General features: G+C 40.3%; 3 protein-coding genes across 6 annotated transcripts in view; all 3 read right to left on the reverse strand.

Annotated features, from left to right (window-relative positions):
• Positions 1-6,274, reverse strand: part of STXBP4 (syntaxin binding protein 4) — a 98,981-nt gene extending 92,707 nt beyond the window's left edge. For all 4 annotated transcript variants that reach the window (XM_072403602.1, XM_072403604.1, XM_072403601.1 and 1 more), the window contains exons 1-3: positions 6,212-6,274; positions 3,363-3,410; positions 303-426 (exon numbers count right to left, since the gene is read on the reverse strand). In XM_072403602.1, the coding sequence (XP_072259703.1) occupies positions 303-426; positions 3,363-3,385 (147 nt within the window). In that variant the 5' untranslated portion in view covers positions 3,386-3,410; positions 6,212-6,274. The remainder of the gene's footprint in view (positions 1-302; positions 427-3,362; positions 3,411-6,211) is intronic.
• Positions 6,275-9,764: 3,490 nt separating this feature from the next.
• On the reverse strand, positions 9,765-10,796 carry LOC140325367 (olfactory receptor 1J4-like). The gene is made up of 2 exons (XM_072403192.1): positions 10,786-10,796; positions 9,765-10,500 (listed from the first exon to the last, which is right to left on the reverse strand). The coding sequence occupies exons 1-2, from the start codon at positions 10,794-10,796 to the stop codon at positions 9,765-9,767; spliced, it is 747 nt and encodes a 248-aa protein (XP_072259293.1).
• Positions 10,797-14,355: 3,559 nt separating this feature from the next.
• On the reverse strand, positions 14,356-15,805 carry LOC140325368 (olfactory receptor 11L1-like). The gene is made up of 2 exons (XM_072403193.1): positions 15,779-15,805; positions 14,356-14,988 (listed from the first exon to the last, which is right to left on the reverse strand). The coding sequence occupies exons 1-2, from the start codon at positions 15,803-15,805 to the stop codon at positions 14,356-14,358; spliced, it is 660 nt and encodes a 219-aa protein (XP_072259294.1).
• Positions 15,806-18,274: the final 2,469 nt, after the last annotated feature.

Genomic DNA, 18,274 nt, shown 5'->3' on the forward strand with positions numbered 1-18,274 from the left:
AGCACACCTGGGTCAGTTTGATACTGAATTCGCAACAAAGTAGCACTCACATTGGAGAGAATACAGTAGCACTGTTTATAGGGAGCTTGCTTACAGGAGGGGAAAGCACATGGATGACCTCATCAACATGCTGCTGCTCCTTCATTATGTACTCATAGGCTGGGGTAGAAGGGGTCTGAGACCAGACTGTAGTCACAGGAAGACCTGGATCTAGCTGTGCGGAAAAAGTTACAAATCCTTTGGCAAGAAAAGAACACACGCATTTATTTCAACTGATTATAGAAAAAACATAATATTCCTACCTTGTGACAGTCTCCGCCAGGGATTATGTCCTTAATGCGGATTAATGTTGTGCTGCTACCACCAGTGAGGGTGAGACCTAGGCTGGTTTCTTTAGGAATGGTGACTGTCTGGACTGATTCCTCTCTGGAAACAGGAAAACAAAAAAGAATGTCACATTCTACAAATGGCTACAAAGCAGAACAAAAACTGTAAAAAGCTGTACTCTGGTCTGAAGAATAGAAACATCCTAAACAGTATTCTCCTCCTTGGATCTCCTTGGATCCATATGGAGTATGTTTTACATTCAAACAGCAATTGTCTTACTGACCTAGGTCAGTCTATGTTTGTAAGACCTGTTGCCGCTATCCTTACTTTCTAAGCGGGTCCATCAATCCTGTACCAATCTTTCTGTTTTGTCCTTTGAATGGTGATAACTTTTTGACATCACCATGTTGTGGGAGGTCCTCCTGGGCTGCCTGGACCTCCAGTTTTCCCCTCTAACTTCAACAGCATAAAGTGATTGACAGGCCATTATTTTGTTACCTTCTGAGCTGCACATTCTTGCCTGCATGAAAGTGTCCACTATACTGGATAAAATGTACAAAGAAGCAGAGGGGTTTGTTGGCAGTGAAAGGTCAAATATATTTTATATAGCGGCACTAGACATTAAACTTCTAATTATAATTTCAATATCTGGGACCTAACACTTGCCCAGATAAGTCAATACTGTATACACATGGGTATCAAGTTAAGAATCTTAATCAACACATTGATATAAATTTATATTGTCCAAAGAAAGAGTTGCAACCGCTTGACAGCTTCCTCAGGGGTGTTACTGGCATGCATGTTAGCAGTACAGCAATATGAAGATAGGTGTTGGAAGGGTGTACGAATCATAGCTTCCTATAAGATATGAAGGTACTGGTTGCCTTATTTGTGCATGTTGATCTGGTTGCCTCAGGTACTTATAAAAATCCTTAGAGGAATCCCAGAATTATAGCAAATTGAGGCGTCCACATAGGACTTTTCTGAACATCTTTTCCCGGGACCACTGGGACTTTCAAGAACTTTAATTCTGGGATTCCTCTGAGGATTTTTGATGTCTAATGCCACCTTGTGGCCAAATTATGTGTTGTGAATTAATAACCTGTTAATTGAATTACAACAGTTAGTAAATATATTTGACCTTTCACTGCCAGCAAACCCCGCTGTTTTCTTTGTACATGTTATCTTTCATACTGCCCTAGGGGTTGAGGACACAGCATACTTTACTTACTAACGGGTGAAATATCTCCTACTACTAAATAGCCAACTATACTAACCACCACCTTTGCTGTCCCAAAGTATCATAGGAGTTGTAGTTCATCATTGTTTAGAGCGTACCTAAACTGAACATTTTTACTTTACATAGAAGGGTAGACAACCATTCTAAATAAAAAAACAGCATTTACTTTAGGTGCACCACTCTTCCTGGGAGGCTTTGGCAGCTCCTTCTGTGTACCTCCTGATTTCAGGCATGCACAAAAGGGGCATGTTTTCCACCAAGGGGAAACATATGTCGATCTCAGGCATGCGCAGTAGGATCAGCTCTGTTTTTGATTCTCTTTCACAAATGCTACGTCAACTGATCTCACACCTGCGCAGTGCAAGATCCAGTGACAGCGCAAGAAGACAAGAAGCGAAGGCAAAAGATGGTGGCGCCAGCTCTTCCTCTGCGCTGGGACAAACAGGAATTCCAGGACAACGCGGGACTGGATCGCAAGAAGGACTAACATCATTGAGGGATTAAAGGGAAGTGTGATTTTTTTTTTAGTTTCCTTCCGCTTAAAGGATCCACCACAACGAAGGAACACCGCTGTAATCTCCTATGTAGGAGGAGGTCCCTCCCACTCATCCTCTCCCCTTCCTTCCATAAAGGTGAACAGTGCTGTGTGTCACTGGAAACAATCACAAAAGATCCTTTCCGTTGATTTCCATTGTCATAAATTTGATGTGTGTACATAGCTTTAGCGTGTTGGGACGCCATTCAAAATGAACAGCACCCCAGCACATGATCACACTTAATATGCATTGTGGAAACGCTCACATAACTAAAATGCACCACACTGGAAAGCTGTGAACGGGCTTTAAACAAAGACTTTACAAACTTCACATAGTATTGAAGCCTATCAGAAGCTTTTGAGTGATAGATCTGTGTTTAACAATATCAGACTGGTGATAAATGGTTTTAACAAAGCTTTGTAAAAGCTTTTTGCACACATTTTCTTACACAGACGGAAGCCCTTGAAGAACAAGGTCTTAAAGAGCAACATAAAACAAATGGACCTTACACATAATAGATCATTTAGTCACTAAACGTATGCACCCAAAAGTAAGATAGTAAATATGGCAGATTGGGGCCCTAGGCAAGGAATAGGCTCCTATAGTGGGCAGAACAATGGCTCAGGGGTTAGCACTCTGGCCTTTGCAGCACTAGGTTCCCAGGTTCGAATCTCAGCCAGGACACTATCCGCATGGAGTTTGCAGGTTCTCCCCATGTTTGTGTGGGTTTCCTCTAGGTACTCGGGTTTCCTTCCACATTTCAAAAACATGCAATTAGGTTAATTGGCTTTCCCCCCCAAAAAAAATTACCTTAGACTGTAACAATGTCATATGACTATGGAAAAGATATTAGATTGTGAGCTCTTTTAAGGGACAGCTAGTGACAAGACTATGGACTTTGTACAGCGCTGCGTAATATGTCAGTGCTATAAAAAATACTGTGTAGTAATAATAATAATAATCCCATTAACAGACACTGTCAAGAATTGCAATAGATACAGGAAAAGCCTTCCTATCTGTGTTCTCTATACTGGACATAAGACAACAACTCACTACAATCCATTCTCCCTTGAGGGGGTTCACAGCTCTAACCAATTGTGGCATTTCCCTGGTTTACTGCAGAAGAATGAATGTTGTAGTTTGACTGCCTGGACATCCACCAGGCTCCAGCTTAGGGTTACCTTGCAAACTATCAGATCCCTTAATACATTCTAATAAAAAATAAAATGGAAGGAAAACATAATTAGAGCATACAGTACCTTATCTGAATGGAATCAGCCATGATGAAAGCGATCAGCAAGAGAAAGCTAATAAAAAAAACAAAAAGGAAATTAGGATGCTGCAATGACAGTAATATAAAAAGCAAAAACAGAATTCAAGCACATTTGACAACCTTAAAATAGAACGTTACTCAAAATATAAAAAACACACTTATCTTCAACCCCGCAGATCTGTCAGGAGGTTTCTTCGTTTGGGTCCCGCGTATCCTGGTATCCGTCTTTGGCGCCAACATCTTCTTCTCTCTTCTTCCTGCGTCACCCAATCTAGCACTCTGTAGGCGCGAGAACGGGTGACCTAGAGTGTGAATAAAGATTGCTGATCTCACTGCACATGCGTGCGATTGGCAATTTTTTTTCTTCTATTGATGAAAGGGCACTTTCTGCGCATGCCCTCATCTCAGGCATGTGCAGAAGGAGCAGCCAAGAACCTCCCGGGATTCATGATGTAGGCATCCCTACCAGGCAATCAAGACAGAAAAGGGAGGTTCTGCATCCAAAAAGAAAAAAAAAGAAAAAAAGAAACAAAATGTTGGCTACCCTTTTATATAAAGTAAACTTTTTGAGTTTAGGTACGCGTTAGGAAGGATATACAGTAGTACCTTGGTATAAGTCCTTAATTCGTTCCACATCCTTGGACTACCAAACAGGACTTATAGCAAACAAATGTTTCCCATAGGAAATAAAAGGAAAATGATTAATCCATTCCCATTAAAAAAAAATCATAAAGTTATTGGCATATTACACATTAATGAGGTTGTATAAAATAATTTAAACACTGCCTAATTCTAAAGTACATTAATACAAAAGCAATTAGATGTAATAAATGAAAATTTTGCTGAGAAGAGTCCAGTGCCTACTAGGATGGTGCTGAGAAGGGAGGAGGAGGGGATGTTATGTAATTCACAGAGAGTTATAGCGTGGGTTGTTCACTGAATGGTAGCAACTGGCGTACTGACGCTCATGGCAGTCGTGGCTTTGTCTCGGGAGAGGTAAATAAGGGTAGGACGCGGTGTTAGGACTCATTTTGACCCATACAAGTTCTAGCACAAAGGTTGTATACCAATCAAAATTTTTCGTGTCCAAACAGTACTTATACCAAGTAGGACTTATTCCAAAGCAGACTTATATCAAGGTACCACTGTATATCAAATTAAAAAAAAATCTATTATCTATTATTTTACTACGATCTTACTGTAGGGTATAAATTAAAAAATAACAACCATTTCAGTGCTCAACCCAGAAATTTTTTTAAGCCGGGTGGGAAGAAATTGTAGGCGGGTGGCAGCCCCTGTATTGTGACCAAACTCTTTAGTAACCACCCAAAAACAGCCGGGTGGGTGCTGAAAAGCGCCGGGTGGTGCGCCCAGCTAAAAGGACCTGGGGAGAACCCTGCATTTATCAATACCAGGCATCTTCTACCTGCACAGTATTTGCTAACATTGGAGTCAATTCTGAGATGAGTGTCTGTGACAACTGATAAATAGGTTACAGAAGCATAGGTAGGCTACATACAAGTCAGATGATTCTCGCCTGAAAGGGTCAGGCTCATCGCAGGAGAGAATCTGACATGTGTCTTCCGAAGTCGTGGATTGATCAGTCAGGACCACCACAATAGAAGAGAAGGGAGGAGAGCATAGCAGGGTGCCACTAGCTAATTCTCCCCTGCCCTTCTATAGAAATGAACGGTGCGCACACATCTTTCAGTGTAATATGTTGTCACAATACAAACACAGCATACCAAAATTATTATATAAAGAATTTATAAAGCATCAACATATTATGCAGCGCTGTACAATAATTAGGGGTTGCAAATGACAGACAGTGACACAGGAGGCAGAGAGGACCCTGCCCCGAAGAGCTTACAATCTAGGAGGTGGGGGAAGTAACACACCACAATAGGAGGGGAGATATGTAGTGGGGGGAAGTAGTGACAGTTTCAAAAGACAGAAGAACAAGTGTGAAAAAAATGGGTTTTCAGTGTTCTTTTAAAAAGGGCAGAAAGTGGGAGCAAGACAAATAGGACGAGGACGACCATTCCAGAGAGTTGGGGCGGCTCTCGAAAAGTCTGGGAGCCGTACGTGCGAGGAGGTTTTTAGTGAGGAAGTCAGCAGTAGGTCAGTGGAGGAGCGAAGAGATCGGCTAGGGGAGTATTTTTAACAAGTCAGAAAGGTAAGTGGGACCTGCACAATTATTTATATATAATAATATTATTACCAGCCAATGAGAACGCTCAGCACCCTTTAGGCATTTTTACTGGTTGGTTTAGGTGGTGGTCCCACCCCTTGATGATCATCAGCCAATGAAACACAGTGTATTCCCCGCAGCACATTGTTTACAAATAATGACATTGATGGAGAGCTAGTAAGATGAACACAGCTGGCCGCAGCGGATCCCCTGTACATTTAGGGGTTGCCAGTGAATGACAGGTTAATGTTTTCTGCATCCAACCATGCTCACTGTAACCACTGTAATCATCAGGCTAGTAAACCCATTTTCAAGGTAAATAATTATGAGAAATCTAATTGGCTGGTGGTTACTAGGGGCCTGAGAGGTTGCTAGGGGCGATGAGAGAACGTTCCCAGATTTATATAAGAGGATGCGGATTGCTGCCTTTGTCCCGTCACAGCTGGGAGGCCATGCAGGTTCTTGTAGTACCACACAGGCTGAACATGACGGATTGGAATAAAAAAGTATAACAGACAAACACAAATTTAAAATACTCCGGATGTCACGTGACGCAGCCAGCAGTCATGTGACACTGGGTTACTCTAGGCGCTCCAAAACCCCCTTACTATCCTCCCACCCGCCAACCCCATTCTATCACCTACCTCCTGCACACCCCGGTCACTCCTCCGGTGTGGGTTTCTGTCACAGAACGTATCACGAGAATTGGGGAAGCCGGCACACGTGACCGCCTGGCCAATAGGGGCGGGGTTTGTGCGGGTTCTGTGCAGGTTCTCCGCGACTACTGGCTCGTTGTCTGAAAAAGGGCTGAACTGGGCGGGGCAAAATCGCCGAAGACGTAATTCGTGTGTGCGTAGCAGATGTGTCCTGGAGTTCCCCGCCCCTAAGCATGATTTGCCACGCCCCAAATGTCTGTATTTACATATTGCTGGACTGCCTTATTTACTCATCTACTGTGCTGTACAAATAACATTTATATTGCCCCCAGCCACCCCACTATTATTATTATTATTATTATTATTATTAATAATAATGAACAGGATTTATATAGCGCCAACATTCTACTCAGCGCTGCACAATAATTAGGAATTGCAAATGACAGACGAATACAGACAGTGACACAGGAGGAGAGGACCCTGCCCCGAAGAGCTTACAATCTAGGAGGTGGGGGAAGTAACACACAATAGGAGGGGAGATATGTAGTGGGGGGAAGTAGTGACAGTTTCAAAAGACAGAAGAAGATGGGTAGGCAAGTGTGAAAAAATGGGTTTTCAGTGCTCTTTTAAACGAGAGGAAAGTAGGAGCAAGACAAATAGGACGAGGACGACCATTCCAGAGTGTTGGGGCCGCTCTCGGAAAGTCTGGGAGCCGTGCGTGCGAGGAGGTTTTTAGTGAGGAAGTCAGCAGTAGGTCAGTGGAGGAGCGAAGAGATCGGCTAGGGGAGTATTTTTTTGTTTTACAGAAAGGTAAGTGGGACAAGAACTGTGGAGGGATTTAAAGGCAAAGCACAGGAGCTTGAATTTGATTCTAACATCCTTCTTTGCCCTCCTAAATAAACAATACTCCTCTAACCCAACTTGCTGATATTCCACCACTCCGTATTTTCCTTCTGTTCCCATAATGGCCTTCTAATACTCCCTATAAGAATACAGTTCCCTGTATTGCCCCTCCACACCCATTTTGTGTTTTTTGCACCTATTTCCACCCTAACCCTGCTAATCCTCCACTGCCCATCATTGCCAATTTGTCCACCTTCTACTCCCTACCAGTTTTCTGCCACCTCCCCCATTTTGACTTCTTTGACACTATTTCTCTACGAACTCCTTTACTACACCCTACTACTTCTCTAAAATCTCTATTGCCTCTCCACCACCCCCAAATATCATTTTACTCCACCACCACCTACGTTTGTCACTTTACTGTACTAAACTTATTCTCTACTACTATTACTCTACCAACATCTCACTCTTTGCTTCCTCATCTCCCCCAATTGACTCTTTACTTCCCCTTTTTCTCTCCCCATTGCCTCTGTAACCACCTACTGCTCCTCTGGCAGTTCCTCCTTACCCGCCCCATTACCCTCAGTGCACATATTGCCTGTCTACTGAACCCTATTACTCCGATAACACCCTGCCAACAGCCGCCACACCCAACTACTCTCTACCTCTCACTATTCCCTCATTTACCACTGCTTGCCCAGCCATGTAAGAACCCTCCAGTGATTGGCATATGCAATAGCAAATAAAGTCTGGCTTTAGAAAGCCTAATGACTGCATCCTACTACTCTTCTACCTCCCACTATTGCCCCATTTACTACTGATCACACAGCCACAGCAACACCCTTTAGAGACTGGCAGATGCAAGAGTAAATAAGAAGATGCATTCTGCCCTTAGAAAGCCTAATAACCAATCAAAGATTTCAGTGAGCATTACAGAAATGGGCTTTTCTCAGGATTCAGAAATGCACCAGTTTGACACAAGAGTAGTGCTAGTTGGGTGCAATTTACTATGAAGTAGTCATACCATAGTGGAAAATCTTAGTTAACTAGGCACAATATTGTGGAAGATGGGTGCTAAATCAGCAGAATAAAATGTAAAATAGGCGCAAAGTAGGCACAGTATTGTGGAAAATGGGCACTAACTAGGCTCAGTGTTGTGTAACATTGGTGCTAAGTAGGCACAGTGTTGTGGAACATGAGAGATAACTAGGTTTAATATTGTGGAATATCGATAATAAGAAAGTACAGAGTTCTGAAAAGTAGGCATAACTTTGTCTCAGAACTGTCTCTCAAGTAAGCAATCAAGGACAGAGATGCCAAGTACATAATACAGATGTAAAAGGGATAATTTATAAATGCAATTATTATGCAAAGGTGTTTGCATAATTTGTCATTACCTATAGCAAAGTCTCATTTTTAATCCAAGAATCCAAATAAAAAGAATTTTTACCATACTGGGATCCAAAAAAAATATTGTTTTCAAAAAAGCATGAATGAAAAGAAGGCAACACACAAACTGTAAGGATTTGTGTTTTCAATGTACATAGTTATGTTATGTAGTTTGGTTTTGTAATAGCAGTAAACGGAAAAGTTAACTTATGTTGGTAATAAAACTATGATTAAAAAATAAAATGGATTCCTGAGTGTCATTACAACAGAATGATAAAATTCTTGGAGTTGGCCTGGGCTTCACAAAGAGAAGTAGCATAAACATTGGGTGTGGGCACAATGAACTGAGAGTAGGATTGGGAAATAGTTAACTAAAACTTGAACCAACTCGCTATATACACACAGCATACATGTGCTACAGTTCTTCTACCCACAAACTCCGCTATAATTATTGTGCCACATCAAAAGCAACACAAACACATCTAAACTTGTCCACAGGCTTCTTTTTTTAATTAACGGAAACTTTTATATAGGCTTTTCTGCACACATATAGAGCTAATATTTAGTCTTAGCCTTACTGTAAAGAAGAATTCTATTTAAAAAGTTGAGCATTACTCAACCGGATAATAAACACTTTGGAATAGAGTATGGAATACAGAACAGAAATCCCACAAAGCAGAGTATTGAATGAGGCAAAGAGGAATAGGAATAGGGCAATGCACAGTGCTAAGTATGGTATATAGCATTAAGGTATGGGAAATGCACAGTGCAGAGTACAGGATGAAGCAGTGAAGAATAGGGAACACACAACGTAGAGATTGGTATAAAGCAGTGAGGAACTGGGAAAAGTGCAGAGTACGGAATGTGGTAGTAAGGAATAGGCAATACACAGTGCAGTGAGGAGAGTCTGAGTGAGGAATAGGGAACAAAGTTTGGAATGGGGAAATCTTCCAGGTCTATGTGTTTAAATGACAGTAAATGATTTATCAACACAGAATTGGACAAAAATGCTTTATTTATAAAGTTGCAGCAGTTACATAAAAATCTTTTGATGTTGGGATTAATGATTGGTGATGCTTGATGGACCAGGTTAGCCCTCGGTTTTACATTTTGGATGCTACCAAACTGAGGTCCTCTCACTATAACTCTATTCCTGTCTACCGTGCTGGATGTTCCCACCAACCTTTTCACCTGGTATATTGTCCATAGTATAATATAACAATAAATCCAACTGGGATTTCTGGGATCCCTTATATTGGACACAACATTTGTGCAGACTATTTATCAGAATTGATCATTTAGTTGATAGTCATTGTATCTGGGAAAGTTTTTGAAGTGCTGTCCTGATATCTTGGTTCCTCAGACTATATATGATAGGGTTGAATAAGGGTGTAAACACGGTGTGAAGTAAAGATACAATCTTATTCATAAGCAAAGAGTGACCTTTGGAGGGAATCATGTATTTAGCTATCAGTGTCCCATAAAATGTCCCCACAACTAAAAGGTGGGAACTGCAGGTTGAAAATGCTTTTTGTTTGCCTGCGGTGGATGGTATCTTAAAAGTAGTATGTAGGATGTAGGCGTATGTCAATATTATGAAACCACATGGTAAAATAAATATGGGCAAGGAAAAGACAAAAATTTCCAATTCAACAAAAGAGGTGTCTGAGCAAGAGAGCTTCTGAAGAGGGAAGAGGTCACAGTAGAAATGGTCAATGATATTATCAGCACAAAAGTCAAACTCTGATACGGGTAGAACAGCTAAAAGGTTGAAAGTAAAACTAAATAGCCACGGACAAACCGAAAGATTGACACAAAACATCATGTTCATGATACTGGAATATCTCAAAGGGTTGCAGATGGCCAAATAACGATCGTAGGACATGATCGAGAGAAGGAAACATTCTGCAACAGTGGTACCACTGAAAAAATAAAATTGTGTCATGCAGCCACAGTATGTAATGATCTCCTTCCCAAGAAGAAACGTGCCAAGCATGTTGGGAAGGATGTTGGTGGAAATCAAGAGGTCTGATAATGAGAGGTGACTAAGGATTGTTTGCAAGCAGAAATCCTGTTTTTTAACATGATTGGCTAACCTTTGCAAAGTAAATTTTTACGTCATTTATTAACCTAATTAAAATATCTATTGCAAATGATACATTTTATTTATTTTTTATTTAGTGAAAGCAATGCTTGATCCAGCTTGTATCTGAGAGCCCCTCATACTCTTTCTTTGTAACCCCCCTTGTACATGCCTTAGATTAACAAGCAGCCCAATGAGGTGTGAAAGCCTATGCCAGGCTGGATGACACTCCTGTCCTCCTCCATACCAAGAAGCCATGCCAGGCTGTGTATGCCTTGTCTTCAAAGCAGTTTTTCCTTGTTGTCTGAATGTCCCTGGCTTTACTACTTTCTCACTCACTGAGCCTGATGTATTAAAGCTCTCCAAGGCTGGAGAGGATAAACTTTCATCAGTGAACCTGGGTGATCCAGCAAATCGCTAATTGCTAGCAAATCTTTTGAATCCTGAACCAGATCTATTCCAGGTTTGCTGGATCACCCAGCCTCACTGACGAAAGTATATCCTCTTCAGCCTTAGAGAGCTTTAATAAATCAGGCCCATTGACTGAGTTTGCAGAATAAGAATCTGAATTATTCTGAATCTGAAGAATTCCAGGCAAACAACTGAAAACATGGATGAAATGTATATACAGGGGCTGTTTTAACTGCCAAACCATTTATATTTCATTCTATTTAATCCTGTGATTTACACTGCTCAGGTACACAGGACAGGGTAGAAGATCTGATTATTGAAAATGTGCACAGGGCATAAGTGTCAGGAAGAGAAGGAAGAATCAGTGGAGGATCAGGAATTGGTGGTGCTACTGCAACCTGTGGGCTGCCTTATGACACCTGCAGTGATAACTGCACAGCTGCACCTATATACTAACACATACTGCACAATACAAATCACACACATCTGATCTACTGTGGTTTATATTTGAGTTTAGATTTACCATCAGTGTGTTTGCTCCAGGTCAGGGCTCAGGGAATACTGAAACCAGAAACGACCAGGAAAATAGAAAGTCTGACATTTCTTTCTGAATATACCTGTTGTTCAATTGTCTTTGGCTTTATTGTAGTGCGATTCACTGTTCCAGAAAACTGTTCTGATTTAGCTCTGATTTTACTAGTTATATGCTTTTTTTCATGTCATCGTTTCCCAATGTTAAGTCAGAGATAGACAGACATCGAGCATTTTCATAGAATAGCAACGACAGTAATAACATTTTTGCATGACAGGTTCTCTTTATAATATAGCAATATATTCATATAAATGCTATACCTTGTCAAATCTGTAAACTGCGGCACAGTATGTGCAAGCAAAGATATGATGGTGATGTGTTGATTTTAAATGTCTTCTTCCATGCTATAAAGAGAGTGATAATAGCAATAAAATACGACAAAGAACAACAATGGTCTCAACTAAAACTAAACTCTTCTAAGGCTATGTGCCATAGAATGTTATTTGAGCTTCATCTTATATCTTTTCTACAAATCAGATGCAGTGTCTAGAGATTTTAAGAAAAGTCCCTCAGTGATATTGTTCATCTGTTCTACTACTGTAATTAAATAAATTTACATTGTTCAAGCAAAAAACTTTTATTGCAACTTTGATAGGTAAAAGTAGAAATAACATATACCAGCCATTCTCATTCAGGGTTCCTCCAGAGTTTGCTATGGGTTCCACAAACTGTGGCTGATTGACTTTCCATGTGATGGTGTCTGCATGGTTCTGGGGTCAAACATCACTTGGCAGAGCCAGCTGCATGAGAATAAAGCTGTACAGTATGCACCCCAGTATTTTTCCACTGCATCCTTATCTCCTGGGATATATAATGCATGCCAGTACTCCAAGTATAATGCACCAATGCATAAAGCACCCCAGTACTCCTTCACTCAACTTATTACTCCTCAACGTTATACCCTAAAATGTGGCCCCGTATTATCCCCCTGCATTCCAATGCGCTGGAATAAATAAAGCAGAGTACTCTTTCTCTGTACCCACTGCAATTTTGCACCACACAAATACTCCATTCTACCCCAAAACTCCTTTACTGTACTATACTAACCCCTATAGGACACCCTTTTACACCACACTTTATTGCTCACTCATTACCCTCCACCACTTCACTGTACACCATAAATCCTCTACTGTACCCCAATATTTTCCATTGTGTACCCAACCTACCACTATAGTGCACCCAAATAATACAACATTGAACCCCACAAACCCTGTAATGTACTCTACATACACCTATATTGCACAAAGCTTCTTTACTACTGCTCCTCCAATCCCCCCAATGTCCTCTACCGTACCCCAATACTCCCCTATATCCTACCTACTTATATAACACACTCTACTCTGTTACTACTACTTACATACGCACTACATCACCTGCTTTTGTTCTTCTATCTATTTACTGCATTCCACCACTGCATCCTACAAATCTCCTGTTGCACTCCAGTATTCCTCCACTATACCTCTGTATTCTTCTACTGTACCCTATTTACTCTTACAGGGCATTTCATTACTCCAGCACTACTCAATTCTGAGCTCAACCCACTGCACCCCACTATTTAATTTTACTCTACTGTACCTCAAAAAGTCTCTACGATACCCCAATACTCATCCACTGCATCCTACCTACTTATATTACACACTCTACTCTGCTACATTTACTTTTATACTTAGTGCCCCACCTAAAATTGTCCTTCTATCTATTCACTGCATTCCACCACTTCACTGTCACCTACAAATCCCCTGTTGCACTCCAGTATTTCCCCACACCCCTGTATTCTTTTACTGTACCCTATCTATTTTTATAGGACATTCAGTGACCCCAGCACTACCCTATGCCCTATTCCTGAGCTCTACCCACTGCACCCCACCATTTACTTGTTCTCCTTTACTGCACCCCAAAACTCACCTATTGTATCCTTCCTTCTCCTATAATGCACATTTCTACATTCCCACCTCCAATTGTCCCACAAACTATTCATTACATACACTTCAATTTGTCCTACAATTCTCCCACTGCATTCCAGTATTCCTCCACCATATCCCCAGATTTTTCTGCCCCTTTATGGCATTCTTTTACTCCACCACTCCATTCTCCTCTCCTGGCTCTACCCAGTACATCTCACCATTTCTTTGTACTGAGGCAGTGAGGAGTAGGGGAAGCAAAATGTAGAGCATGGAAAGAGTTCCGTATTTAATGTACAGCGCTGCATAATATGTTGGAGCTATATAAATCCTGTTTAATAATAATAATAATAATAATAATAATAAAATAATGAGTCTGTAAGAATGAGCGGATACACACTACAGAATACAGGATGAGGTAGTGAAGAGAAGGAAACAAACAGACTAGAGTACAGAATAAAGTGGTGAGGAACTGAGAATACAAAATGCAAAATAAGACATGAGGCAGTCTCAAAAAATACAATTGGCAAATAATGTTTTAATTATAAAGTTGCAGCAGGTATATGTAATATAATATTATATAATAATATATATTATAGGCTGACAAATTTGCAAACCTAGTGATGTTAGGTTTAAAAGTCCAGTCCTCCAAAAGTGATTTTTTTAGTTAAAGGTGATGCCTGGTTGAGCCACGTAAGCCCCTGGATTTGTTATGTCTTGGATACTACCACAGTAACAACCCTTTATTATAATTTCCAACTCCATTCTGGTGTACCTGGCAGTGTTGGGTGTTCTTGCCAAACCATTTCACCAATTTTATTGTCTATAATATAATATAAAATTCCGAAAGGGAGAGATAGAACCCTCATGAACACAGATGGCATTTTATCAGAATAACCCTTTAGGTAAAAGTCTAGGAAAGTTTTCGAAGTGCTGTCCTGATATCTTGGTTCCTCAGACTATATATGATAGGGTTGAATAAGGGTGTAAACACGGTGTGAAGTAAAGATACAATCTTATTTATAAGCAAAGAGTGACCTTTGGAGGGAATCATGTATTTAGCTATCAGTGTCCCATAAAATGTCCCCACCACAAAAATGTGAGAACTGCAGGCTGAAAATGCTTTTTGTTTGCCTGTGGTGGATGGTATCTTGAAAATCATATGAAAAATATAGACGTATGTTACTATGATGAAACCACATGGTAAAATAAATATGGGCAAGGAAAAGACAAATACTTCTAATTCAACAAAAGAGGTGTCCGAGCAAGAGAGCTTCTGAAGAGGGAAGAGGTCACAGTAGAAATGGTCAATGATATTATCAACACAAAAGTCAAACTCTGATACGGGTAGAACAGCTAAAAGGTTGAGAGTAAAACCCAATAGCCACGGCCAAACTGAAAGATTGACACAAGACATCATGTCCATGATACTGGAATATCTCAAAGGGTTGCAGATGGCCAAATACCGATCGTAGGACATGACCGAAAGAAGGAAACATCCTGTAATGGTAAAAGGTGAGTAATCAAAGGTTGTTTTTCTCTTTAACTAAGCTCAGTGAATTATCCTTTAAAAGGTGATAATTCACCTTGGTATACAAACAGCCTAAATTCCATTAATAAATCAGCTTCCTTTTACCATTCAAGTAAATTCAAATTATCCTTTGCAAAGTGATACTTGCCATTGCTAAACAAATAGCCTAAATTTTCTTTAGTAAATCAATCCTTATGTATATATGCATTTGTCATTACATTCACCTATGTCTACTACATACTGATGCTTCCTGAATTATGATAGTTTGGGTTACAATATTTCAAACTTACAATGATGGTACTGATACAGAATTTTCTCATGGAAGGCAAAACGTAACACCGTATGCGGTACAATACATTGGGAGCGATGCTGAGATGTACGCATCTTTTGTCTGGTGAGATGCCTCACTCGCGTTAGCAACTGACAAAATTACAGTATACAGTAGTGGTCGGCAACCTTTTCGGACTGGTGGACCACTAAACTTATTGGCTCCAGACTGCACATGCACGGGGAGCTAGGTTTCACTGAAAGGGGAAGTCATGATGCTAGAACCCACCCACTCCCCCATCACAGATCCGAGCTTGCAATGGGAGAGTGGGCTGGTTGTGTCCTGAGCCTGCAATCTGTATGGAGGACATTCTTCTGACCCCGGGGTGCACCGGCTAGAGCCGCGGACCACCAAAATTTTCTCACGGACCACCGGTTGGTGACCGCTGGTATACAGTACTACTCCAAACTAATCAACATTCTATGAGACTCGTGGGTAGGCTAGGCCAGTTTCCGACTTACGATATTTTCAAGTTACGATGAGGTTGTTGTAACGCATCTCCATTATAACTTGAGGACTACTTGTACTTTTCAAGTACAATAAAGTACATTCACCCATCTCTAGTTACCTTTCAGGTGCATTCACCCATGTCTTTTTGCACAGTAGGAACAAACAAGCACTTTTCAATAAACACATTCACTACTTATTTAAACAGAATTGTGTATCCTAAAAATGTATTTTTATTATTTGTTAATAGCTGTTTTCACTTTTTTCATCCTTTCTTCCATTGTTACATCTCAGTGCAGTTAGTCCCTGCAGCAGCTTTGTATACATTGCCTACACACACTCCAAAGATGGCGGCATGCCCTTTCTAAAGGGTGGGTTTCCTGATAGTGACAACAGTAGACCATGCCAGGGTCTTTATTAGAAGCCTGTGTGGGTCACAATCCTGGTGCACAATTTATACTGCTTTAATAAATGAAAGCTTACCAAGATTTAATTTACTCCAGACATATACGTGTATTACATTGTATACAATATAACTCCTAAATCTGTTTATTAAAACAATATTTCCGTAATAAAAAAGTATAACATATATTTGTATTAGTGAACACAATGCTTGAAACAGCTTGTATATAACAGCCCTTCTTGCCCTTCCCTTATTAGGTAAACCCCCTTGTACCTACCATATATTAACAAGCAGCACAATGTAGGAGTGACAGCTTATGCCAGGCTGAATGGCACTCCAGTCCTCCTCCATACCAAGAAGTCATGCCCAGAAGTGTGTATATTTTGGATTCTGACATATTATTATTATTTTTAATAATAAACTTTTTTTATACAGCGCTGTACAATAAATAAGGGTAGCAACGTACAAACAGATACAAACAATGACACAGGAGGAGGGGAGGACCCTGCCCAGAATACCTAAGGCTGAACTCCAGGCAAACAGCTGAAAACACAGGTGAAATGCATATATGGGATCTGTTTTACCTGCCAAAACATTTGTGTTTATGAGACTTACATAGCTCAGCTACATAGTGCAGGGTAGGAGAATGTTGTCTGCTCAAATTAAATAAAACCCTTGTGTATGAGGCCTAACTCAAAATCAGTTGCCCTTAGCAGAACCCCTTTCCTGGACGATACTCACTAAAGATCAGCAATTGGCAAAGCTGTAGAATTTATTTGGACCCCCTCATGACCCCCACAGTGATAATTGCACATCCACATTCACATGCTAGCATACATTCACCAACACACATCTATCTGAGCTCTCTCTGGATCTCTCAGCCACAGGCAGCTGATCTCCTGCTGGGTGGCATTAGGGCATGGCCAACATGGGTATGGGCATCAATGTGCTTCATAAAAGTGCCCCCATTTCTCTCAGGACCACAACCATGGGGGTCACAGGGATGATAGCTAAGCTTCAGTTGTTGTTTTGCCTGAAAGGTCAAGATTTGTATAACAACAAATACATTATGTGATGTAGTCATGATTTCAGAATTGTATTAATGCGTGTTTTTGTATCTGAGTTTGGATTTACTCACAATTTATGTGTGAATTACATTGTGCACTTGATTAGGGGCTGAGAGAATATTAAAGCCAGAAATAGGCCACAAAATAGAGATCTGCTATTTTTTTCTGAATATTCCTCTTGTCCAGCTGCCTTTGGCTACATTGTCTTCAGACTCACTATTTCAGAATAAGTAGAGTTTATAGATAAGGAGTTCTGATTTCGCTCTGACATTCTTGTTTCAGAGTGTAAATGCAGACAGGCAACTAGCATGTTCATAGAAGACCAACAAATACAGTTATCATATTGTTGCATGACAGGTTACCTTTATAGAAAAGCAATATAATCATATAAATGCCATACCTTGTCAAATCTGTGAACTGCAGCACAGTATGTGCAAGCACTCTCATGATGGTGATGTATTGATTTTAAATGTCTTCTTCCATGTTGTAAAGAGTGTGATAATAACAATAAAATAACACATAAAAACTCATACAACAATGGATTCACCCTAAACCAGACTCTTCTCTGGCTATATGCCACAGAAAATTGTTTGAGCATCATCTTATACATTTTCTACAAATCAGATGGTAGTGTCTGGAGATTGTAAGAAAAGTCCCTCTGTGATAGTTTTTATTAGTTTTACTTCTGTAATTAAATATATTCCCAATATACAAGCAAACAACTTTTATTGCAATGGTAAAAACTGACATTCAAGTGCATAAAACCAAAAGTGTAAATGTAATGTATTGCAGCTTAACTGACTGTAAATGTGGTGGCTGCATCAGTTTTAGTTTATCAGTTTTTTTCCTATTACTTGGTGATGCTAAGAAATTATCCATTGAATGTATGAAGGGAGTGATTGGGATCATACAGACTGAACTTTACAGTTCTGTCTTTCTTTATCTACATTACATTAGTAGTTGATGATAAACAAGGAAGATAACATTGTTTTTTGCTCTGTTTCAGCTCACAGGAGGTGACAACACAGCAATTTTGGCAAGATCAAAACTTGCTTA

Source organism: Pyxicephalus adspersus, chromosome 3, assembly GCF_032062135.1.
Source record: "Pyxicephalus adspersus chromosome 3, UCB_Pads_2.0, whole genome shotgun sequence".
NCBI classification, from domain to species: Eukaryota; Metazoa; Chordata; class Amphibia; order Anura; family Pyxicephalidae; genus Pyxicephalus; species Pyxicephalus adspersus.

Coding starts and splice junctions, on each gene's coding strand:
- LOC140325368 (XM_072403193.1), bottom strand. CDS start 15,805: ATGGAGATGCGTTACAACAACCTCATC. Junction 14,989..15,778: donor TGCGTTACAACAACCTCATC/GTAACTTGAAAA, acceptor CACTGAGCTTAG/TTAAAGAGAAAAACAACCTT.